At 52.5% G+C, this 23,529-nt stretch overlaps 9 protein-coding genes across 9 annotated transcripts; 5 read left to right on the forward strand and 4 right to left on the reverse strand.

Annotated features, from left to right (window-relative positions):
* Positions 1-970: 970 nt before the first annotated feature.
* Positions 971-1,692, forward strand: LAESUDRAFT_766121 (uncharacterized protein; the record flags this gene model as incomplete). The annotated part of the gene is made up of 1 exon (XM_040913759.1): positions 971-1,692. A coding segment is annotated over one exon (722 nt), but the record flags the coding sequence as incomplete, so codon positions are not given.
* A 606-nt stretch (positions 1,693-2,298) lies between these two features.
* LAESUDRAFT_766126 (uncharacterized protein) lies at positions 2,299-3,334 on the forward strand. The gene has a single exon (XM_040913760.1). It carries the CDS (start codon positions 2,374-2,376, stop codon positions 2,962-2,964), a length of 591 nt encoding a protein of 196 aa, XP_040770147.1. The 5' UTR covers positions 2,299-2,373; the 3' UTR covers positions 2,965-3,334.
* A 5,713-nt stretch (positions 3,335-9,047) lies between these two features.
* Positions 9,048-11,463, forward strand: LAESUDRAFT_718915 (cytochrome P450). The gene is made up of 13 exons (XM_040907530.1): positions 9,048-9,418; positions 9,471-9,603; positions 9,656-9,847; positions 9,903-10,054; positions 10,122-10,237; positions 10,296-10,416; positions 10,481-10,494; positions 10,548-10,714; positions 10,769-10,791; positions 10,850-10,931; positions 10,994-11,122; positions 11,182-11,325; positions 11,380-11,463. Exons 1-13 carry the CDS (start codon positions 9,175-9,177, stop codon positions 11,447-11,449), a joined length of 1,587 nt encoding a protein of 528 aa, XP_040770148.1. The 5' UTR covers positions 9,048-9,174; the 3' UTR covers positions 11,450-11,463.
* Positions 11,464-11,666: 203 nt separating this feature from the next.
* LAESUDRAFT_739990 (uncharacterized protein) lies at positions 11,667-13,471 on the reverse strand. Its single transcript, XM_040911054.1, has 2 exons — positions 12,944-13,471; positions 11,667-12,888 (listed from the first exon to the last, which is right to left on the reverse strand). Exons 1-2 carry the CDS (start codon positions 13,092-13,094, stop codon positions 11,948-11,950), a joined length of 1,092 nt encoding a protein of 363 aa, XP_040770149.1. The 5' UTR covers positions 13,095-13,471; the 3' UTR covers positions 11,667-11,947.
* Positions 13,472-13,571: 100 nt separating this feature from the next.
* On the forward strand, positions 13,572-16,434 carry LAESUDRAFT_766146 (uncharacterized protein; the record flags this gene model as incomplete). Its single annotated transcript, XM_040913761.1, has 9 exons — positions 13,572-13,590; positions 13,643-13,753; positions 13,806-13,888; positions 13,943-14,294; positions 14,343-14,587; positions 14,641-14,920; positions 14,983-15,110; positions 15,168-15,299; positions 15,321-16,434. 9 exons carry the CDS (start codon positions 13,572-13,574, stop codon positions 15,966-15,968), a joined length of 1,998 nt encoding a protein of 665 aa, XP_040770150.1. The 3' UTR covers positions 15,969-16,434.
* Positions 16,319-19,319, reverse strand: LAESUDRAFT_733278 (uncharacterized protein; the record flags this gene model as incomplete). The annotated part of the gene is made up of 7 exons (XM_040910415.1): positions 16,319-17,329; positions 17,363-17,500; positions 17,571-18,256; positions 18,353-18,481; positions 18,503-18,827; positions 18,870-18,971; positions 19,008-19,319. The coding sequence occupies 7 exons, from the start codon at positions 19,317-19,319 to the stop codon at positions 16,319-16,321; spliced, it is 2,703 nt and encodes a 900-aa protein (XP_040770151.1).
* A 1,250-nt stretch (positions 19,320-20,569) lies between these two features.
* LAESUDRAFT_718923 (uncharacterized protein) lies at positions 20,570-21,462 on the forward strand. Its single transcript, XM_040907531.1, has 2 exons — positions 20,570-21,362; positions 21,425-21,462. The coding sequence occupies exon 1, from the start codon at positions 20,714-20,716 to the stop codon at positions 21,221-21,223; it is 510 nt and encodes a 169-aa protein (XP_040770152.1). The 5' UTR covers positions 20,570-20,713; the 3' UTR covers positions 21,224-21,362; positions 21,425-21,462.
* A 440-nt stretch (positions 21,463-21,902) lies between these two features.
* On the reverse strand, positions 21,903-23,292 carry LAESUDRAFT_808213 (uncharacterized protein). The gene is made up of 2 exons (XM_040914046.1): positions 22,382-23,292; positions 21,903-22,322 (listed from the first exon to the last, which is right to left on the reverse strand). Exons 1-2 carry the CDS (start codon positions 22,801-22,803, stop codon positions 22,226-22,228), a joined length of 519 nt encoding a protein of 172 aa, XP_040770153.1. The 5' UTR covers positions 22,804-23,292; the 3' UTR covers positions 21,903-22,225.
* LAESUDRAFT_718925 (uncharacterized protein) lies at positions 22,903-23,152 on the reverse strand. Its single transcript, XM_040907532.1, has one exon. It carries the CDS (start codon positions 23,134-23,136, stop codon positions 22,948-22,950), a length of 189 nt encoding a protein of 62 aa, XP_040770154.1. The 5' UTR covers positions 23,137-23,152; the 3' UTR covers positions 22,903-22,947.
* Positions 23,293-23,529: the final 237 nt, after the last annotated feature.

Genomic DNA, 23,529 nt, shown 5'->3' on the forward strand with positions numbered 1-23,529 from the left:
AAACTACATCGTGGACTTTTATCGCCCGGTGCAGGGACAACTCACAGTCATCTGCACCGCGTACTTCATCTATCAACCTCTCGTCACCAATTGGCAACAAGTACTCTACCACTACACGGTACAAGTACACGCCTATACCACCTACTCAGCTCCATTCCGTCTCATTCCTGATCTTGAGGAAGAGCAAGAATATTGGCACGACCGAGCAGAAACTCTACGAGAGGAGTTAGAAGAAGAAGGACTCATCGAGGAAAACGCCGAACCTTTCTAAGGCAGAGATCGAAGATCAATCCACACATTGTCTGTCACATCCTTTCCATTATCTTCGACATCAATTCCCATGTCTCAATACAACCTTGGAAATGTCTCGTTCCCCGGGGGACACACAATGAGTGAGCCTGCTGATCCCTGGAGGAGTCAGGCCACTTTCACATCGTCTGAAGCAGGACCAGCTGCCCCTGCCGAAGAACAACACAACAGCAGCACACCCAAGGTGTCAGGAGTAGTCAGAAACCCGTTGCCCACTACCCTGCCAGCATTTTCCACACCTCAGACCTGGGAATGGCAGGGAGTTCCTTACGCAACCATTGAGGAAGCGGCCAATGCCGCTGCACCCAATACCATTCCAAACGACGTCAAGGAATGGGTAATGAACGTGGTACAGTCATTCGTCATGAGAGATGTTGTAAGCTCGTACGAAGCTTTACGTCAAAAGATGGATGAGCGTCACGAATGAACGGTGGCCTCATTGGAAGAGGAAGTACTGGCTCGTATTCACGTCGGAATAATGGCAGTAGAAATACGAGATCAGCTGAAAACTGCCAGAGCCCAGATCGGTGCCCTCTCAGCCGACAACGAAAGGCTCATTAAGGCAAATAACACGCTAACGCTCGAAGCCCAAGCAATTCGCAAGGACTTCGAAGACTACAAGGATGAAGTAAAGGGTCAGATGGACGCCCTTTACGGCAGCATGGTCACCCTGAAGGAGGCTCAGGAGAAGACCACTACCTACATCGTTGGCCTAGAGTCTCGACTCAATAATGCCATCATCAATGCGCCCTCAGGTATCCAACAACCGATCGACCAATCCAGCCAATCGCCACGTCGAATCAAGCTCCCCGATCCTCCTAAGTATTCGGGGAGAAAGTCGTCAGAAAATTTTGAAACCTGGTTCATGAACCTGCTCATCTGGCTCGATTATAACCATTTCACGGACGACAAGGACAAAATTCGGCAAGCCAACGCGCATTTGGAAGGCGGAGCTGCTCTATACATGAAAGAGTATGCAATCAAGCTCGCCTCCGGACAAGACGTTGGTACATGGGCAGAATACACTAGGAAACTAGAAATGGCATACAAGACGCTTGACCCCAAGCGCACGGCACAATCTTTGCTAGACGCACACTGCGCAATCTGCCACAAGACAATGATTGCCTTCGCGGAGAATTTCAGGGCATACGCCCCCGAATCAGGATACTCCGACGAAGATTTAATCGTCAAAATCAGGGAACAACGGTCGACCCATATTCAAATGGTTATGTCGGTAACGGAGACTTTAGATCCCTCCAAGATTCCAACCACTTGGATGGACTACCTGGAATTCTGCCTAGAAATCGAAATCAAACATCTCCAGCAGATGACGGGCAACAAGTCTACCAGACAAACCACTGGAACCAAGGCGACCGCCCCTAAAGACCCTAACGCAATGGACACTAGCACACGAATCGCACACGAACTATCCCCGAAACAGGACAGATGGCTGGCAAACAAACTATGTTTGTTTTGCGGAAAGCACGCCTATGAACGGGGAAAGCGATGTCCCTCCCCCAGGCCTGAATACAAGGGAAAACGGTTTCAGACACGACCTGCCCCGAAACAAGGACAAGGGAAAGGGAAGGGCAAGGCGACAAATGTGCGACAGGTGGAAGAAGAAAGTAGCGCGGGCTCATCAGCTCAAATTGCGGCACTGGAGCAAGCAATTGCTGCACTTCGCGGGATGAGCACAACGTCAACTACACCACTGTCCAGCAAGGGCAAAGGCAAGGCAAATAGCATGGACATGGCATCAATGGCATCGAAATCCACGGTCAAGGACACCAATGCGAGAATCGTCGAGATAGACGAATTCTCAGAGGATTTTCTGTACGAAGTGTAGACGAGTCTGGTGTCACACTTCAAGACAATTGTATTAGTACTGTGAGAACGAATGTACTTAGCGACCACATATATATTGCATCAGCAGGTTTTTCTAAACATTCGATCGAATTGCCGATAAGATTCGTATCACGGGAAATCCAGACAACGGCACTATTGGATTCTGGAGCATTCTCCTGCTATATCGACCAAAGATTTGCTGAGAAGCATGGGTTTAAAATGATACCTCTAAACCATGAAATCCGAATCCTCAACGCAGACGCCAGCCCCAACAAGGGTGGCGCAATTACTCATCGTGTAGTCACAAGCATCTTAATCGGGGGGCACCGATCAACTGAGAGTTTGCTCGTCACAAACCTTGGACGCATGTCAATGATCCTCGGCATGAAATTTTTACAAGAACACAACCCCCGAGTTGACTGGGAACACAGAGAGGTCATGTTCTCAAGATGCAGACACACGAGAAAGCAACGAGTCCAAGTATGCGAAGAAGAGGTCAACCTTCTATCGCAACCTCGGCTCGAAGATGAGGCAATCCTCCCTGACGTACACATGGATGACGGGTGGGATCAGGAAGATAACTTCATCAATTGGATAGACTTGCAAGACCAGGATCTTCGTAACATGGTGCACGACATCCTAGGCATAAGCAAGAAGGTAAAGGAGCAAGAAGGTAAAGGAGCATTTGGTAGAACAGCCGGCAGAAGAGACACAGGACAAAGAATACTGGTCCAAATTCGTCCCTCCAGAATTTCATCAATTTGGAGATGTGTTCTCAAAGAAGAGCTCAGAAAGAATGCCGACGCGTAAGCCCTACGATCACGCAATTGATCTTGTCCCAGACGCGGCAACCCCGAGACCGGCAAAAGTATACCCTATGTCTTTACGAGAGAAGAATTCGCTCGACGAATGGATTGACGGCGAACAAGCCAAAGGCTACATTCGACCGTCTAAATCCCCTTACGCCGCTCCGGTATTTTTCGTTAAAAAGAAGGATGGGTCTCTTAGACTAGTTCAAGATTACAGGGCATTAAACAGTATCACCAAGAAGAACAAATTCCCACTCCCCCGAATCAATGATCTAATTGACGGACTCTCAAGGGCTAGTATATTTACTACACTAGACCTGAGATGGGGGTACAATAATGTACGCCTTCGCAAGGGAGATGAGGAAAAAGCAGCGTTTATTACCCATAGAGGGTTATTTGAACCCACTGTCATGTACTTCGGATTCTGTAATGCCCCTAGCACCTTCCAGGCCATGATGAACGACGTTTTAGGCGATCTCATTCGCACTGAAAAGGTGACAGTTTATATAGACGACATCATCATCTTCACGGATAACCAGGAGGAGCACGATCGTCTGACCAAAGAAGTCTTACAATGACTCCGAGACAATGACCTGTTCGTAAAACCAGAAAAGTGTCACTTTGCGACCACTTTCGTCAAGTTTCTCGGACTAATAATCTCCAAAGGGTCGATACAGATGGACTCAGAAAAGGTCGACGGCGTGCTCAAATGGCCAGTGCCCACCAAGGTAAAGCAAGTACAAGCATTCCTTGGTCTGGCAAATTTCTATCGACGATTCATCAAGGATTTCGGATCAATGACCCGACCCTTGACTCTATTAACACGTAAGGACGCACAATGGAAATGGGAAGATTCTCAACAAAAGGCATTCGAGGCCCTCAAAACTGCATTCACTTCTGCCCCGATCCTCGCACTCCCCAACGCAATCCGTCCCTTTCGACTAGAGACAGATGCCTCGGACTTTGCCACAGGCGCAGTCCTTGAACAGTTGGGAGAAGATGAGCTTTGGCACCCTGTCGCATATTACTCCAAATTACTCAATGAACACAAGCGAAACTATGAGATCTATGACAAGGAGATGCTAGCCATCATTCGGGCATTAGAAGAATACCGGCAGTACTTTGAAGGACACCCTCACCCGGTTGAGATATGGTCGGATCACCTCAACCTTACCTATTTCCGTCAAGCTCAAACATTGACCAGACGACAAGCACGTTGGTCACTTTACCTTACACGATTTAACTTCATTCTCCGTCACCGCCCCGGAAAGACGATGATGCGTGCCGATCCTCTGTCCAGGAGGCCAGATCATGAGAAGGGGGTGAGCAATGACAATTCAGGGCAAACTTTACTTCGACCCGAATATTTTGCCATCCACGCGATCTCAGCCACTCATTCCTCCGAAGTTGATGATGCAAAACTTCTAGAAAGAGTGAAATCGGCACTACAAGACGATGAAATGACCAAAGGTTACCAGCACCTACTAAAAACTGGCAAGCGAGAGTTCGGAAAAGACCTTCAAGAGTGGAACTTCGAGCATGGATTGCTGCTCAGAAGAGGAAAGGTCTACGTTCCAAAGGATTCTATGCTGCGGAATGAGCTGATCAAGCTACATCATGACATTTCCACCGCCGGACACGCCGGACGATGGAAAACGCAAGAATTGATCAGCAGGAATTATTGGTGGCCAGGGCTCACCATTGATGTCAAAAAGTATGTCCAAGGCTGTGTGGCTTGTCAAAGAAATAAGACGAGCAAGCAAAAGCCGTATGGACTACTACAACCTAATCCAGTACCACAGGGGCCTTGGAAAATGGTTACCTGTGACCTGATTACACAGCTACCGCCAAGCCCAGACCATAGGGGAGAAAAGAAGACTGCCATTTTGGTAGTTGTCGACCGATTCACCAAACATGCTCACTACTATGCCGTAGACGACACGGTGACGGCATCTCAAGTAGCGTCGATTTTCTACAATGAAGTATTCAAACTCCATGGAATTCCTAGGCAGATCATATCTGATCGAGGCACCCAGTTCTCAGCCAAACTATTCCAGGAGTTTTGTCAGAAACTTCACATTAAGTCGACAATGTCTACAGCCTATCACCCGGAAACGGACGGACAGACTGAACGAGTCAATCAGATTCTGGAGCAATATCTGCGCATGTACTGCAACTATCGACAAACTGATTGGGCCACATTATTGCCCACGGCGGAGTTTGCATACAACAACCAAGCTTCAGAATCGACAGGTCTATCACCGTTCTTCATAGAGTATGGTCGACATCCCCGCATGGCACCCGATGTATTGGAAGGAATACAACATCCATCCCTGGAACATTTATTCCATAACCGCGACCAAGCACAGGAACAAGCGCGTGCCGCTCTGTCATTAGCAGCAGAACATATGAAATGGTATTTCGATCTTAAAAAGCAGGACGTCCCTTTCAAGGTGGGAGACGAAGTGCTTATTCGAGGAAAAGATCTCCATGTAAAAGTCAAAAGCCAGAAGCTTGCGACCCAAAACTATGGACCATTCAAGATCCTCAAAAAGATCGGGACCGTATTGTTCAAACTGCAATTACCAGCAGACATGAAAATACACCCTGTGTTCCACGCTTCAAAGCTAATCATGTTCCATCAAGACTCGATTCCTGGACGCATACCTCCCCCCAACCCTCCAGTCATCATCGACGGAGAGGAAGAATGGGACGTAGAGGACGTCCTCGATTCAAGAATCAGGTATAACAAAACCCAGTATCTCGTCAAGTGGTTAGACTATGACCACAGCGATAATACCTGGGAACCACTGGAGAACCTCACAAATGTCAAAGACAAAGTAGAGGAATTCCATAAGACACATCCGGACGCTCCAAGAGCTGAGCCGCGAACGCGCAAAGCACACAAAATCGCTCTGTCTGATCACCCTGATGAGTTCATGTTTTTCTTCCGCCTTCATCCAAATGCCCGAGCCCCCTACAAGGGATCTAGTGAAGCTGTAGGTTGGGATGTCAAGTCCGTGCAAGACTTAAACATTCCCCCACATTCTAGAATGCTCGTTGGCACCGGACTGGCAGTCGACCCCCCAAAATGGACGTACATTCGAGTGGCTCCCCGAAGTGGGTTAGCCCTCAAAGGCATCGACGTCGCAGCAGGGGTAGTAGACCCAGACTACACAGGGGAAATCAAGGTTCTGCTTGTAAACACGACAAGCAAACCATTTGAGGTCAAGACAGGCGATCGTATCGCCCAGTTCATATGCGAACGCTACGCCCCAGGAATCATTTCGGAGGCAGATAGTTCACTCGCAAAAAGAACAATACGTGGCGCCAGAGGCTTTGGCTCATCAGGATGATGAACCTTGAGAAGGGGGTGATGTCACGGTTTTACCTGACAAGTCATTAAAGGAACAAATGCTATCAAGAAGCATATAATTTTTCATCATTTCTCGTCGCACAAGAAGTCACGTGACCTAAAGAGATAAGATAACGAGGCATCCAGTCACATGACCTCGGATCTCTCTCGGCATTATCATGTGACACCGAGCCCCTCGGTATGACGTCATATGTCGCAATCGCCATGACACCATATTGCGTGCTCAAGAGGAGCTCCGTCTCCGTGGGTTATTGTTAGGCAGCCAATCAGGATAATTGGGACATGTCGTACGATTGCAGCACTGACCAGTAGGATAGCATGTGACTCGCTTAGGTAGTACTGTACAGTAGCATAGCAATCATGTATATAAGGACCAGCGAGACGAGGAGGAGACCTCAGTCTTATTCTCCTTCGTCCACCACTACCATCACAGCGGGGTCTTACCAGACACTCGCAGTGTGCTATACATTCTATTTGCATTCTCATTATCTGTGATAGCACCTCTTGCCTCGCCAGTAAGTACTACTCCGCGACTAGCAACTAGGCCTCGTCAGTGGGCACGTCGTATAGCCACAGCTCGTCGCTGTCAGCTCTTAGCCAGGAGGCCCTCAAGGGGTTTCTATTTTGGTTGTCTATCTTTGTCATCGGTGTGCCGTGACACCATGCCGAGGAGTTCGGTGTCACGTGACAATGTCGAGGGAGATCTGAGGTCATGTGACTAGATGCCTTGTTATCTTATCTCATTAGGTCACATGACTTCTTGTGCGACGAGAAATGATGAAAAATGATATGCTTCTTAATAGCATTTGTTCCTATAATGACTTGTCAGGTAAAAACTGTGACACCAATTACGATTTTTCATGCTTCTGTATCTGCATTAGGCTACCAATTATGAGTTTTACATCAAAGCTTAGCTTATTAGCTACACGTTTCTCAAGTTTTGAAAGTAGTACAAAAGGAAATGAGTGATAGACAGACAGAACGAGCATGACACTGCATATGAGAGGCTTGATGATGAGACGCGGCGGCCCTCTGTTACATCACACTATTTCCATATTTGGTGGAGGGCTGAGTTTGACTTCACAGTCAAGAAGTCTGAATTGGGAGGCAAAACTTAATAAAACTAAGCAAGAGCATCAAAGGCCAGCATGTATCAAGCCAGGATTCAAAAGCCTTGGTTCAGAGAGAGTGATACCGAGGATGATTGCGATAAAAATGGGCAGAAGAGAGTGGAGAATGTGAGTGAGACACATCAATTATTTGTTTCCAAATATGGTAGGAAAAAGCGTGACGTGACCATGTCTCAAGGAGCGAATTTAGATTGATAAGAACTGCGACACTGATCCACTCCCCATGCCCTCTGTTCACAGTCGATAAAGGGTAAAACTACATAAGCATAATGCTTCTGTACTGTGTGAAATATGCCTAAGGTCCGATCTCATTCTTATGTGAAAATGCTCCTGCTAGAGTGTTAAAACGATTTGAGCGTCTCATTTACCGGTTGATGACTGTAATTGCTGCTTTTGTCTCGACCTCCCCCTTGATTCATGTCCGGATGCCGGACCGGCCTATCAATACATACGGAGAAAATGTCTGGACATTTTGACAGGCATTTTGGACATTTGGGAGTCATTTGTCCGGATTTCAGACTGGCCTAAGGCCTCGAAAGTGTCCATATGTGTCCGGATGGCCGACCGGCCTCACATAGGGATTTTCGGGGGTCCTGGTATGGTTAATTCAATAGATTGTGAAGCATGGCCGTTTAGGTGGATGTCGTCACACGATACTCCGGTTCAGGATCCCGTCACAACGGGTGCAATAGCGTACATTCATTGAGAATCTGTAGCGCCAGCCGCACGTGGTTCTCCAACTTGGTCATCACCGTAGGTCTCTTACACGTAATTCGTTTGCGTGGATTCGTCCACGTTGTTGCTCATCCTCTCAATGGCGTTGCTGGGAGGGAAGGCCGGGCCTAAAAAACTCAAGATGCGTTCGAAATCAGCAATGCTGTTGGTCGTTCCCTGTGATCAGTTCAGTTTGGGGTAGTAAGTCGAGCTACGGCCGTACCGATGTTGTCGATGTCTTGCAAATCATCTTGATTGGTAGAAGTTTTCTCCTCACGCAGTTCCACAAGTCTGTCTCGGAATCCGCCCCATGATTTCCCTCTTGCTGCGAAACTTGTCACCCGTTCTATACAGTAGCGTCCTGGCGGTACCGATGGCTAGCCAGCCATTCGGAAACCTACAGCTGTTGCGAGGAAGCTCGGAGGCATCGCATTCAAACGGTGACATTCGTGTGAGCACCGGCTGTCCCGCAGTCACCGCGTGATAACGGGAAGACTTCTTTCCGTTGTCGATATTTGACCTTGCATTCAAGGTTGATGACCTCGTGTGCTATTTCTACTTGAGGTATACCACGTAATGTCAGATATTCGATCTAGGTGAGCTTGTATCTTTTGATGAATTCACTGCCCTCACAGCTTGCAAATGGACCACAGGCGGGAATACGTACTTCTGTTGAATAGACATCAACCCTTCACAATGAGATGACAGATTCCGCCTCTGGATGGCTATATGATATGTTCTAGACTCCCGATCGCGGTGAGTCTGGCATCGTTTATCTTCGTCTTCGTGGACCAATGAGTCTGCATTATGTCTTACGGTCCTATCATCCACTCCGACGATCGCAATCCACTCCGACGATCGCAGCCCACCATTCTTCCAATGTCGGAGTCCCTTGTACTGAATGAAATCCTATCCAGTTGCCGATAACAGCCGAGTTGTCCTCATCTTTGTCAACCATTTATAAATCCCTCCATCAAGTGGGCATTTCACCATGATGCGACAGCAACCTACTTGGACGACCTCGCCCACAATGACCAGCATCAGTGACCTCCCCATGAGTGTCGCCATCCCATCGCTCATCGTGGGGTTTTCTCTTGCGTGGCTTTTCGGCTATAAAGTGTGGCGCAATGCCCGACTCTTTCCGGGGCCAATCGGTCTGCCGTTGCTCGGCAACGTCCATCAAATACCCCTCGTGTCTCAGCATACCACTTTCGCAGAATGGGAGAAACGCTACGGTAGTTATTTCTAGTGCGCATCGTAACGTGAGATGCTTGCTGATCCATCCAGGGTCAATTATCTACGTGCGCATATTACAGCGACCGGTCCTCTTCCTCAACTCGGTCGAGGCAGCCAACGATCTTATGGATACCAAGGGCGCGAATTACTCAGACAGGCCGCCCCTGGTATTCTTGCGCGAGTCGTGAGCGTCTGTTTCGTGCCGTCAGACGAATAGTCCTGACAAAACAGTGCAGGCTCGGTCTGGGGATCATCACTCCTCTTCTCCCCTACGGCGCACAATGGCGGCGGCATCGAAAGTGGATGCAAACCGCGCTGTTGGATAAGCGTGCCTTGGACTCGTATCGCGAGATGCAAATCAAACAGGTCCGCCGCTTGCTCTGGGAACTCATCCAGAGTCCGGAGGATTTTGAGACGCATATTAAGAGGCCGGTGCTCTCGCAGCATCATGGCTCGCTTCAAACTCCTAATGCCGGCCCATAGATACGTTGGCGCCTTCGTGCTGCGCATAACGTATGGACGTACATCTGGATCCTCACAGGATGAGGAATTCATCAAAATGGCGGCACAGGCGGTCGCAGATGCCACAGGGGCAGGAAACCTTGGTGCTGCATTGATTGATTTCATTCCGATGTGTGGGTGTCTCGCGTTTGCATGGTCTCGGCTGAGGATTAGAGTGTAGCTTCTCATGCATACGAACAGTGAGATATCTTCCTGCTTGGATGCCCGGGGCTGGATTCCAACGAAAGGCTCTCCGTATCAAGCACTCTATACGGAATGCTATGGAGATCCCTTATAAATCGGCCAAGGAAGCGGTGGTATGTCGGACGAGAATGAGAGATCAATTGGTCATAACGGATTGTTGCGCACGTTCAGGTACCTGGGACTGAAAAGGCATGCTTTGTTACCTCAGTCTTGCAACAGTTGCGGCAGACTGGAGAGCTGACTGAAGAGGATGAAAACGATCTTGTGGCAGCTGCGGGCGGTCTGTTTTTAGGTAAATATTTTACTCGGTTGTCCAACAATTTATTTTGAAGTGACAAAGTTCGCTGTGCGCACAGCTGGCATTGAGACGGTGGGCGATTTTACTTCATCGATCATCATGGCAGCCATTCATGAAGTATGCAGAGTATAACGGTCCTCCTTGCGTTCGTCCTCGCGATGGTTCTCCACCCAGAAGTCTGCAAGAAAGCACAAGCAGAGATTGATAGTGCCATTGGTCTGACACGGCTCCCGGATTTTGGGGACAGGGCCTCGTTGCCATATGTCGAACGAATGTTGCAAGAGCTATTGCGGTGCGTCGTTGTTGGGAGTGAACATTTTGTGTGGTAATAATTTTGGAATATCAGGTGGAGCTGCCCTGTTACTTTAGGTAAGCGGTAACCGACCTCAGCCGTGAAACGAGCATCTTGAGCTCGCACATCCTGCAGGAGTTCCGCATCAGTCCATCGCGGATGACGAGTACCTAGGGCGCCACATACCTGGAGGCACCATGATCGTGCCGAACATATGGTTCGTATCTCTTCAACATCATCATCATCCTAATGAACATCAATCATTCCCACTACTGGCAGGTCCATGACGCGCAATCCCCATCCATATCCAGATCCGGAAACGTTCCGCCCGGAGCGCTTTGACGAGCTAGACGCGACGACCCTAGATTTGCATGATCCGTCCAAGCTCGTCTTTGGATTCGGCCGGCGGTAAATTTACACACATGCAAGTCTTACTATCAGGCGTGCTAATGGGCACCACTTGCTAGCATCTGTCCGGGACGCTACTTGGCCGATTCGACCATCTGGCTCGTGATGGTGAGCATCCTTGCCTGCTTCGACATCTCCAAAGCCGTGGACGAGGAAGGGAACGAGATTACCCCCACCGCCTCGTTCGACTCAGCCGCCGTCAGGTATTGCAATTAATCTTAATTATAAGTTTGTTGTTCATGAAGGGCTTCCTGTAGACACACGAAACCATTCAAGTGCAAGATCAGCCCACGATCACATTTCAACGTCGAGCATCTTGCGGTGTAGAGGCAATCACTCAGCCGTGAGAATTCATGGGATGGGTGTCCGTGCTTTCTCCTTTTAATGGCTGCTGCTCAGAATGAAATGTCCTCATTCTGGAGCTGTATGCTTACAGATTTAGGTTTCTTGAGTAAGGTCAACATGAAAATAAAATATTCTGGTGCTCATGGGAGCAATATGTTTGTCATAAATATCGCGATAGGCTTTGACGGCTTGCCGGGCCACATAATTGACAGTCACAACCGTTGAGACGGATCGCAAACTGTTACCATAGAACAGCCACTACGTGCGCAGCATGACAGGTATCGTGACAATAAAGGTATATTGCAGGCGAATGTCCTAGATCATGCACAATTACATGAAGTTAAAATGTACAGTAGGAGGCGCCAAAAAACGAGATGAGGAGCAACTGAGAGGTACATCCGCATGACCCCAATTGGTGCATCTCCTTGCGGGCCAGCCGCGCGGATTGTCGTCCACTTAAATAGTAGGTATCTCAGCCCTCTACCACGGAGTCCACGCTCCCGCAACGATCTGGTCGTATGGTACCTGACCTCTGACCCAGCGCCGACTAAACCCCTTCCCATTCATACCAGCACTGGCGGAGACTCCCAAGCATACCATCTGCTCGTCTTTGCTCGTCTTTGCCGAACGCTCGGAACGTCGTCCCCTGCGCTCCTTGCGGGGCGGCGGTGGTGCAACGGCACATACGCCCGCGCCGTGCTCGTCGGGTCCGTCGACCACGCGCACCGCATCGTAATAGCTCGGAAGCCGCTCGTACTCCCTCGCGAAGCTGGTCTTGCGCGGAGGTTGGGACGCTGTGTCGTGACGGAGGGGAGAGCGAGGCTCGGACGGCAGATCCTCGCTGATAGTGGGCAACGCGTAGGAGAAGGGAAGTTTCGTGTCTGATGCTGGTGTCTCCGGGAGCGGGGTCTCTATCTCGTCCTCTGAGTCTGCATCTGTCTGCTGAGGGAAGACGAGGTCGACGGGGACACCCTCACCGAGCTTGCGAGTGAGGCGGAGCATTTTGTTGCGGCGCATCGCGGCGTCGGAGGTGATGTTGAACGCAGGCGCACCAGGCGAGTCTGGTGCGGAGACCTCATCCTCACCCTCGTGTTGAGAAGAGGAAACGGCTTCAGGCCTTGGCTTGGACTTGGACTTGGACTTTGGTGGGACTAACTGTAATAGCGGGGGGAGCTGCGAGGGACGGTACGGAGTCCGCCATAGCCGCTCACTGTCCACAGAGCCGTGGCTTTTGACAGAGGAGGCAGACGAAGTGGACGTGCTCGGACGTGGTGGAGCATGAACGCGGACAAAATCGTCCTCGTCCTCATCGTCCTCGTCGACTACTCTGGGAGTTGACTTGCTTCGGCCGCGTTTCTTGAAAACGTTCCACAGTGGCTTGCTCTCGGTCACACGAACGGGCGTGGCTGAACGCGAAGAGGCTGTGCAGAGTACGTTGTCAGCGAGCATGACATTGTGGATAATCCGAGCGCGTACCCGATGTGTAGCAGAAATCGAGTACATGAGGCGTGCTACCCAGCAGCTGCCCGAGTTTCTTGTTGGTGCGCATGAGCTGAGCGCGCTGCTCGGCCGTCAGGTTGTTGCTGGTAGGCGGTGGGGGAGGGAAGCGAATAACAGAATGAGACATGGTGAGAGATTAGGCCGGTGATAGATAGTAGATCGATACAGTCGAACGTCGAATACAGTATGCAGAATGTCTAGTCAGTGGAGGTAGAAAACGGGGAGGACCGCTGGGGCCTGTCGAGGCACTGCTAGTCGCAGTAGTATTCATATGAAGGGAAACAATAAGTAAACCCCATTCAAGCAGGCCGTAAGCGGAGGCTTCTAGCGAAATGGGGCCGTAACAATAGACACGCTGCACCCAGATGATCACATGCGTGAGAGCAGCGCAATTGTGGTCGCGAGGTCGCACATTGGCAACCAACAGCCCGTGGATCAATCAACAAAAGCAATGCATAAAAGACGGAAATGAGCAAGTTCGTTCAATTGACGGAAGCAAACCGAGAGCAAAGTTGCAGTTCAGTTTGATCGCAATCTTTGGCAAGGGCGCTCAGGACATTCTGATTGGCCGCCACAACGTCAACCCTTCCTTCATCCCGCCATCATGCCTCGCATCCGCAAAAGTGAGTACATCTGAAATCTCTCATGGAGCGGCGGACTGACCAAATATTTCAGAGACAAGCAAGCGCGGTTCGACCAACCAGCGCGAGAAAATTAAGCACAAGGCGGCCGAGACCAATAAGAAGAGGAAGAAGGAGGCAAAGAAAAACCCGCAATGGAAAAGCAGTACGTTCAGAGTGGTCATTCAGTTGCGGTGCAGAGCTCATCAAGGCTACAGAACATGAGAAAGATCCTGGCATTCCGAACAACTTCCCTTACAAGGACCAGATTCTAGCTGAAATTGCGGAAGAGCGCAGACGGGTATGCTTTCTAGTGCTCTCTTCCCGAGCTTCCTTGCCTGACTTTTTGGGAAAGGGCGCAGAGGAGAAGGAAAAGAGGAAACAGGAGAAGAAGGGTCTGAAAGCGCAGGGAGATGAGGAAGCTGGTCAGGACGCTGCGGAGGCTGAGGGAAGCTTCGACGGTGTGAGGACACTCAGCGGAAGTAGGAAAGAGCAGACCGAACGACGGGTCGTCCCATCTGCTGTTGAGGTCGAAGAGGATACACCTATGCTCCTGGATCCCCAGCTGCCTGATTTGAAGTCCGTGCTGGACAGTGCAGATGCCGTCCTTCAAGTTTTGGACTCTCGTGATCCATTACGCTGCAGAAGCTCGCACGTTGATGAGCTTTCGGACGGGAAGAAGACAGCTCTTGTCCTTAATAAAATCGGTGTGTGCACCTCATCTGGTCGCGAATCCGAAACTTAATATCACACAGATGCATGCCCTCGAGAGGCGGTATCATCTTGGGTGCAGTCGCTCCGAGGCCAGCATCCTACTGTGCTATTCCGTTCTGCCTCCGCCTTCCTACCATCGACCGCTGAGGACGTTGGCAAAGGAAAGGAAAAGGAGCGCGCGGACGATGCGTGGGGAGTAAAATCCGTCGATGCACTTCTTCGTCAATGGGCAGAGGAAAAGACTGACGACGAACCGCTGGTCGTTGCCGTGGTTGGCGTCACGAATGTATGCGTCCAGCGTTTATCGTCCACCCGTGCAGACCCTAATCTGGTGCATAGTCAGGAAAGAGCTCGTTTATTAACTCTCTCCTCCGCAAGGCCGTCCTTCCCACGTACAAGCTGGCCTCTGGGGCTCTGGACGGTCCTACGACTACCACGCACGCTCAGGAGGTGACGCTTGACCTTGATGGGAAACAGATCCGCTTGATCGACACGCCGGGTCTCGCCTGGCAGTCTCCCGCAGAAGAGACAGAGGAAGAATGGCAGCGACTCCGCGCGGGGGATATCCTCACGAGAAACCGAGGGCGGATCGATCGGTTAAAAGATCCAGCACTTGTCGGTCAGTCTCCATTCCTACGGGCTTCCACTGCGTGCCGTGTCATACTGATGTTGACGGAACAGTGGCTAAAATTGCGTCTCGTGCTGACCGCGAGGACCTGATGCTATTCTACAACCTTCCTGCCTTTACAGAGGGTGATGGGAACGCCTTCCTCTCAGGCGTCGCTCGCTCGAATGGTTTTATTAAGAAGGTCAGTACCGATCTACGGTCGTCGCGATAGGATTGTGCCACTGAGAACTACGTCTAGGGTAGCATGCTCGACCTTGCGGGTGCTTCCCGCCTCATTCTCCGCGATTGGAGCACGGGCAAGTTCCCGCGCTACACCATGGCCCCATCGCCCTCCCCCACGTCGGTCGAGCCCCCCGCCTCCCTAGCTGACGTACACGCAAAGGACGATGAGATCCTCGCGCGCCTGCCCACCCGGAAGGAGATGCGCAAGGCGGGAGGGATCGTCAAGCTCAAGGCCGGAGAGTCGGAGAGCAGACGGGTCGTGTTGGATGTTTCGTGGATCGGGTCGAATGACAGCGGGAACGGGAGCGGCGTAGATGAAGATGAGGGTGAGGAGGGTGATGAACCGCTAGGTGAAGATGCTAGCATAGACGTTGAGGAGGAGAGTGGCGATGAGGAAGAAGAAAGTGGCGATGAGGACGACGACGATGAAGAGGAGGACGAGAGTGAAGAGGACGAGGAGGCGAGACCAGCACTGAAAGGCAAGAGGAAACGTGCAGCGGCACCAGTACTCGCTCGACCGGCGAAGAAGGTCGCCTTCGCGCCTGAGCCGAAGGGAACGAAACAAGCACGCTCTGCTGCAGGTGGCCAATCGCATGCGGCCGCGCGCAAGGCAAGGACCCACACCCAGGCAGACGATATCCCCTCGACCAAACCAAAAGTCAAGGTGTCCCCAACACCGAAGGCAGCTCTAGCGGCAAAAGCCTCAAAGAAGGCATCAAATACCCCTGCCGTTAAGAAGGCCGCGAATGCAGCATCGAAGAAGACCGCATCGACGAACGACGACGAGGAGGCTTATGACTTCAAGAAGTTCTTCTAAGTCAGGCCTGAAGGCGGTCTATCCAGTATCGCTACTATATACATGCATCGCTATATATACATGCATCGCTATATTACATTGTGGGAGGTCATGATGTTCTATTGCCAATGTCTCTGTGTGTCTGGGTATAGATGAAATGTGAGGGAGTGGCGGGGGAATGAACCCAAAACGCTATGAGACAAAACAATCATAATGCGAGTGAGATCGAGGACATCAAGAAATCGAGGGGAATCCTGGGAAATCATGCAGCTACAGGAATAAGGATTACCGGTCATGAGGCACGGAGATGAATGCATGTCAAGAAGCCACGGAGATGTCAGCATGATGTAAGCGGACATAGCAGGCAGAGTTTATGCGCCGCCGATTTTGATGACACACGTCCCGCCGTCCTTCAGCACGCCCCTTGGTCCGACCGCATCGCGTCTGAATACCTCCGGCGCACGCTCGAACGGGACCACGCGCTCATCGTCCTCCCCTTGACCCGCCCACGGGCGGATTGCGCCGCCTCCGACCATCTCCACCACTGCACCAAGCGTATACCGCACGTCCTCGCCCTCTTCGACGTCCGAGGCGACGCTGACCCAGGTGTACCCGATGATTCGTTTAATTCTGCTCTTGCCGAGAGTACCGGATAAACGGCTGGTTGACGTCGACGAACTGCTACTCGTCACCGTCGAGCGCCGAAGGGAGCGAAGACCAGAACGCAGGTTGTCGTGCGCGGTGGGAATTACACGAGAGGGAACATCGCCCATGAGGGTGGTGAACTGTACCGGGAGTGTGATGTTCTTTTTCTTCGAGCTTTCCGACGATGGCTCGGACGAGCTCTCTGGTGTCGAAGGCTCATCCAAAGACGTGCTGGGAGAATCTGGGTTCGGGCCGAACGACAGAAGCCTCTGCGACGCCTCCCATACGAACACGCCGCCCACAGTGTCCAGTACACCGTCGAATGAGCGCTCCTCCTCCACGAATGTTTCGAGCACGGCAAGCGGATCACCTACGCAGACCTCCTCCGCACCCCATCCACGAACACGCGCCACCACTTTGTCATGTCTGCTGGAGCCCGGAGTCTTTGAACTCTCTTCTGATGGCTCTGAGCTCTCCTTTGGCTCAGACATGGCCGACTCCGGGACCTGCACGCAGAGACGTGCCCTCTTCTTTCCGAGCATCTGCACTGCCAATGCTCCTGGACCATCGTGCCCATTCAAGATGAGGATCCACGGGCTTTCGCGATTTCGCCGGGACGAGATGACGTCAGTGAAGGTGCGTACAGCGCGATATGCAGGCAGACCGCAGAGAGGGAGTAGAGCAAGCTCTTCGAGGGTTAGTGGTGCACGAGAGGAAGGTGGTGAAGACGAGACAGACTGTTTTGTGGGAGAGGTGCTGGTGGGAGGAACAGATGGAAGGGACAACGTCCGTGTATGCGTATGCTTACGTTTGCGCGGAGGGAAAAGAGACGTCGGCCGCTCACGCGGCGCCGGAGAGCGGAAGACACGATGGCGCTCAACCAGAACAAACTCTGCCAAGGCACCACACTAAACGCGCATTTAGTCAGCATATCAGGCAAATACCTAACGAAGACGCATATGCTAATCGATAACTCACCTTTCGCACATCCAACAACCCCAACACCCAGTCCCCCCTTCTGCAGACCTCGCTGTTGACTTCGAACCCACACTCCATCACCTTCCCCACTATACTCCTGCCAGGCACAAATCCTCTCTTCTTCCCCAGCGTCGCCGCGACACTCCTCTTGTCAGCCTTCTCCTGCACAATCATCGAGTCCAACCCATCCAGTCCCGCCGCGAACACCTGCACGAGCACATATGCCGCAGGCACAAATGACGGTGGCGGCACATGCGATGTGAATGCGACGGGCAAGGGCAATGTATCTCTCAAATGCGCTGGCGTCGCACCCTCGCGTTTCCGCTTCCTCCTCAACAGCTTAGTAAAGGCCGACGATGAGTTCGCAGCCCCACGCACGACCTCGACTGTTGCCATGCTGCTTTGCGCACGGCCGGAGCGCACGAGGTCAATGTGTCCATCTGCGAGCGGCTTCCCGATCTTGGGCGTGTAGCTTGCATGCGGCAACGTCAGGCCGGTGTACCCGCTGCTCGCACCTGAGGGCTCAGGCACCGGTGCGGGGATAGCGAGCGTCGGGAAATCGGGCGAGCCGAGCGATGGTGCGGACGTATTGGAGAAGGAAAGTGAGCGCAGACGGCTCGGCCGAGGACGCGCTTGGGCATATGCATGCAGTTGGGCGTCTGGGGAGGCACTGGATGGCGACGGGTCTGATGAAGGACGCGAAACTTGCGCGAGCAATTCGGATTCGGACATGGACGCCCGGCGTTGTATGGGGCTTGACTTGAGACGCGGGCCTCCCCCACCTGCTCCAATGCCAGCATATGGCCAGCCCAGCGGAGGCGTGGCACTACGCTCGCCTGCAGTAACATAGCCTTCAACGGAGGACACCGGCGCTGGGGTGCTCGCCCGACTCGGCTCCGCGCTACTTGTACCTATGTCCGTGCTGTACTCACTTTCGTCCTCCTCCCAGAGCGCGGACATCCTCACCCTGGACTGGCGCGGTGAGTTCTTCCTCGAGCCATGCTCCTTGATGCGAGGCCGAGAAGGAGCGATCAGTGGAATACCGGTCAAGTCAGGGAACATCTGTCGGTCGAAATGATGCGGAGCAGGGATAATAGGAAGCGGTAGGAGGTCTGGATGGATCGGACGAGAAATTTTAGGTTGTGAGTCGGAGAAACTCATGGACTTCGGACGAGGGCGAGCAGGAGGGGTGTCTGGGAACGATGGGGGAACGAGCCATCGGGCGTCTTTTGCCCAGTCTTCGTCGCTGCGAGCAGGCTGTGAGTGTCGGCGGACGGCGCGTTCGGTATTGCGGGGTACGAGCGAAGCCGGTGAAAGATCGATGCTAAGGGGGCGGGGCCTGCGTGCATTCGAGCTAGAGACGATTGTGATAATCTCACCCGTTTCCTCTTCCGACTTGTGCTGGTGGTCCGAATTCGAACCAACGACAGTCGTTACGTGTGTCGACGTAGTTCCTCCAGATTCAAACAATGACGTTCCATCGTGTTCGGAGGCGGAGGCGGTCACAGAGACTGCGCTGCATGAGGAAATCGACGAGTCCGAGGGAGTGCGGGAGACCGAGGCGGAGCCAGGGCCAGCGTCGCCATCTAGTGGTGAAATGGGACCTGGCGTTATGGCAAGCTCCCGCTCCGCAGCATCATATGAGCCGCGAGAGATCTCTGGAGGCGCGGGGGTCGACTTGAGGTTCATGCTACCAGCAGCACGGAGGGGGCGCAGCGCAGCAGACAGTGCACGCGGCTCGATGTGCATGGTGTCGACCACTTCGGGAGTGACGTGCGAGACACGAGGCAAGGGATTGAGCGAAGAGGACGGAGTATAGAAGACGTCGCTCTCGCTGTCGAGTCCGGCCTGCTCGTCGACAGGGCGACCGGGAGAGGGAGGGCGGCTTATGTATCCGGCTGGCGGCAGACTGCGAATGTGGTGGTGCGGCTGCCGGGCGATATTCTCGCGTTGGTTTTGCTTTGCAGATTCAGATGACGCGATTTGGCGGATAAGAGATCGGCTAGAAAGAAGCTGGGACAAGGAAGGGAAAGAGGTGACAGTCGATAAGCTGTCGTCTCCGAGATGTATAGCCGAACACTCACTTCTGGCGAACGTTGCTGCGCCGTCGCCTTCGGGCTCAACGGCCTTGCCTGACTGCGCAGAGAGCGGGTGCGACGGGCGGGTGGTGCAGCAGTGCGGGATGCACGCGCTGCGGCACGAGACGTGTGGGAGTGACCGGAGACACTCGCACGTTGATCTTCTTCAAACGTGCTGTACTCAGTGGCGACACGGACAAGCTCGGACTTTGTCGAGTGGTAGTTCCTCTGTGGCGGAAAGGCGTAGGACTGCGATGGACGGCCGAGGATAGTTTGTATCAGCGTAGGCTTGGGCATCGCCTAGCAGGCCGTGAAGGGCAAGCCGAACAACGGACGGAATGGCGAGGATGAGGTAGGTGAGTAAGTGCAGTCATAATCATAATATTACAAAGTGCATACACGCGTATGCGGTGGAGCGGTCGGTGACGCTCCAGCGCCAGCGCCCGCGCCTCTCTCGTAACCATCACTCTCCCTCCCTCTCAGGCATCCGTATTCCGGACATTCACAAAAAACCTTCCCATCTTACCTCTACTTCTCTGGCTTCCAGAGGCAGCCGACACGCTAATCGGGCACCTGTCTCGCAACCACACCTTCTGGTCTGTTTCGACACCGCCTATCGCAATACGCGACCGCATCAAACACGTTCAGCACCAAGATTCGGACACCAATCGGGACACGAATGTGGACGACGTCGTATAGCCAACCAGCATTCGCCCGGCTGCTATGATTGTTCCGCCGATCACCCGCCAACTACGGGCATGACAGAGCAGGTACTGTGTCGCCACTGCGCATATATCGCACGGTGCAGGCCGGTGGAGGAGCGGTTGCCTTACAGATTTACCGACGTGTCATTCCCACTTCAAGTGAGCATAAGACAGCCTTTCCTGGAATAGTGCTCGTGATGGCCTCTTGCGAATTGTCTCAGCCCGCCGGGAGTATTGGACCCTATCTACCGAAACAATATGCGCGCGTTCGCCCATTGGAGCGTGACGGAGCCGTGTATGCACACTAGGCCTTTTCCAGGAATCGTGCAGCCCTCATGGTACGTGTCCAAGACCCGACGCGATGGCCAGCATGCTATGCCGAATGCAAGAGCTTGTTCCAGCGTCATTTAGTGCACGTTCTCCGTCGCTCAAACGCGACCAAGAGCATGCTTGTTCTCTATCAATGGGCACGTACTCTCACTATCGTCGATGCCAATGTGATATGCATACCATGATAGAAGCATCGGGCCACAGTCGGACCTCTCACATGCGTCCAGTGCAGCAGCCGAGCTCGCTGAAGGCGGTATGTGAACGATCACTCGCCAGCGTCACAAAGCTCCCTTCATGCAACCGGAATTTTGGCTCGCTCATACAAGTACGCAATCACACAGCTTCTAGCGATGATCAACCACCAGCGAGGCTGCGGAACATATCAATATCACTGCCCCAGACTTGCCTTCCATATCTCAGCGAGCACCATGCGTGCGCCGACGATGACGGGAATGAACCTAGCTTTTTGAGCCAAGTACAAGAAGCTTTCTCCGCACAGAAACGAATTCTCTTTCATGGGTTGCACCTTCTCAAGCATTGAGTGAAATATGAGAACAGTGCGTTCATTCCGTTGGTCTTCAAATTCGTTCATGCAGTGTGAAGAACTGCGAAGTGGAATATCGGTCCTCGTCGGCTAGGATACGGCACACACGCCTTCACTATCTGCATTCTATCCGCTGGTGCGTGGTGGTATGCGTACCGCTTCCAAGTCAAGAGCCTCTCGGATATTTATCGTGCCTAGCCCGCCACCGACGTCTGTACTTTCTGGCGAACCAGAAGAAAGCCTCATGTTCGACAATTGTTTGTCTACAATGCAAGTTCTCTTCACCCGTTCCAAGTCTTCCTTGCCGGTACACAGCTAGTTCATCCAGCAGAAACGTGTATGGAATTCTGTTCGTCTGCCAGTAAGCACCTGCTTCCTGCGCAGTCTATTCTTGCGTCACTTCGCAGGCACATCAGGTGGTTCGCTCGAGCTCCGACCGCCCTGGCAAGCACGTCACCCTCATAGTCCTGATATCAGTCGGTGTATCTTTAGGATCTGCGGCGGTATTCGACCTGAGATTATTTGTCTCGGCTCAAGTCGAATACTCCGGTAGCCGCAATGTATATGTTGCTGCTAGAATGTGCGCTCTGCCCCTTCATCGACACGGCTTTCGGAACTGCCGGCGATATCCAAGCCGGCTCTTTTTCAGCGATTTCACAACCGCACAGGTGATTGTGGGAAGAGGGGGGGGGGGGACACTTATGATGACTGTATGAAGAGAGAGCTTAGAAGGCAGTGCCGAGCCAGGTGTCGTGATTCTATTCGCAGAAGTCGCTTTGAGTTAATCTTCCAGAACTTGCATGCTGATGTGACGTCCATGCTGAGCATATCATAAGCTCTGTTCGTATGTTGCCTCCACACTCAGGTTCAGTATGGCCACAGCTGATCTATGCGATACGCCACGATGTTATTCGATCCAATGTATGTGTTCTATTGATTCATAGATCTACGTTATACCGTTGAAAGATAACGGAGCCTGTTTAAATCAATGTCAAGTGATCACGGCACGATCTGGGAATGGAACGTTGCACATAAGCTCGAAGCGACGGCAGGGGAAGCAAGACTAGCCACATCAAAGCATGACTTTCCGAGTGCGCTACGGAGCTCCGTCAGGACATGGGTGCAAATCTTCAGAGCAATCGCTAACGAACTGACCAGAGCTTCCGGATCTCGTCATGATTCTCCGTGATTGTTGCCTCGCGCACTCTTCTCGCTTTCTCCCAGATATCATCGCCGTCAGCCACCGCTGTGTACCATTCCGTACGCACGCCCTGTAGCGTATGGGCTCCTGGGACCACGAAGAGGCTCTCGTTAGTCGACATAGCTATTTTATCGCGTGCCACCCATTCCTCTGGTTCCATCTCTCGATCGAGCACAAGGACGACCATCTTCACCCTCTTGTGCATGAGCAGAGCTGAGACGCACGCCATGCACTCTTCATGGTTTGAGCTGCCCAGAGGGATCGCGACGTAGTCGAGCGCACGCATGCGAAGCATCAACATCAAGTGGAAGAAGATGTCGATGTTGACGTTCACGAAGCGCAGGTGCGTGACCGCGTCCAGGATCGCGAAGGGCATTTCGTCCGAGCCGAAGTAGACATCGGGCCCGAGGGTCGTGAGGTGCGTGCATGCCGCCCGTGCGCCGGGCTCAAACGCGCCGGAGTTGCACCACCGCGAAAGCGGGAGATACAGGATGGCGAGGTTGGGGATGGTGTGCCAGAGTCACAGCGCCTGACGCGTGCAGGCGTCTGAGAAGGTCCGTGGGTCCTCGAGCCAGAGGTTCCGCACGAAGCGGCGGACGTGTTCTGGGAAGCGTGCGATGGCGTCGATGTTGGTGAGCGGAGGGGGTGTCGCGTACACGCGGGGCAGAATTGTTTGTCGTACTATCCAAGGGGTAGTTTGAGAGGCCATACGGGCACCATCAAAGTCTCCCAGGCAGGCCTCCGCGATCTGCGGGATCAACTCTGCTGGGAGGTCTACGACATGATTTGTCGCCTTACTGTTAGGATCTTGAGAGTGCGTAAGTGAGATACTAGGACTGGATGGTGCAGCAGGCAGCCTGTGGTGGTTAGCATCAGCACGCGCTTAGACCATCATCCGTCTGATTATTTCGCTGCGACTCACTTCTGATGTGTGTCCTCTGCCTCGGAGATGCTGCGATCAGTGCTGCAGTGGGCTGAAGGGTGCAATCGAATAGACGGACAGTTGCGGTCGTGTCTTATAGCCTCTGCTCAACCGTGATGCTTACACGTCGACGCGATATCGGATGACACTAGATCATCAGGAGCTCATATTCAGATACCG

Source organism: Laetiporus sulphureus, assembly GCF_001632365.1.
Source record: "Laetiporus sulphureus 93-53 unplaced genomic scaffold LAESUscaffold_1, whole genome shotgun sequence".
In the NCBI taxonomy this organism is placed as follows: domain Eukaryota; kingdom Fungi; phylum Basidiomycota; class Agaricomycetes; order Polyporales; family Laetiporaceae; genus Laetiporus; species Laetiporus sulphureus.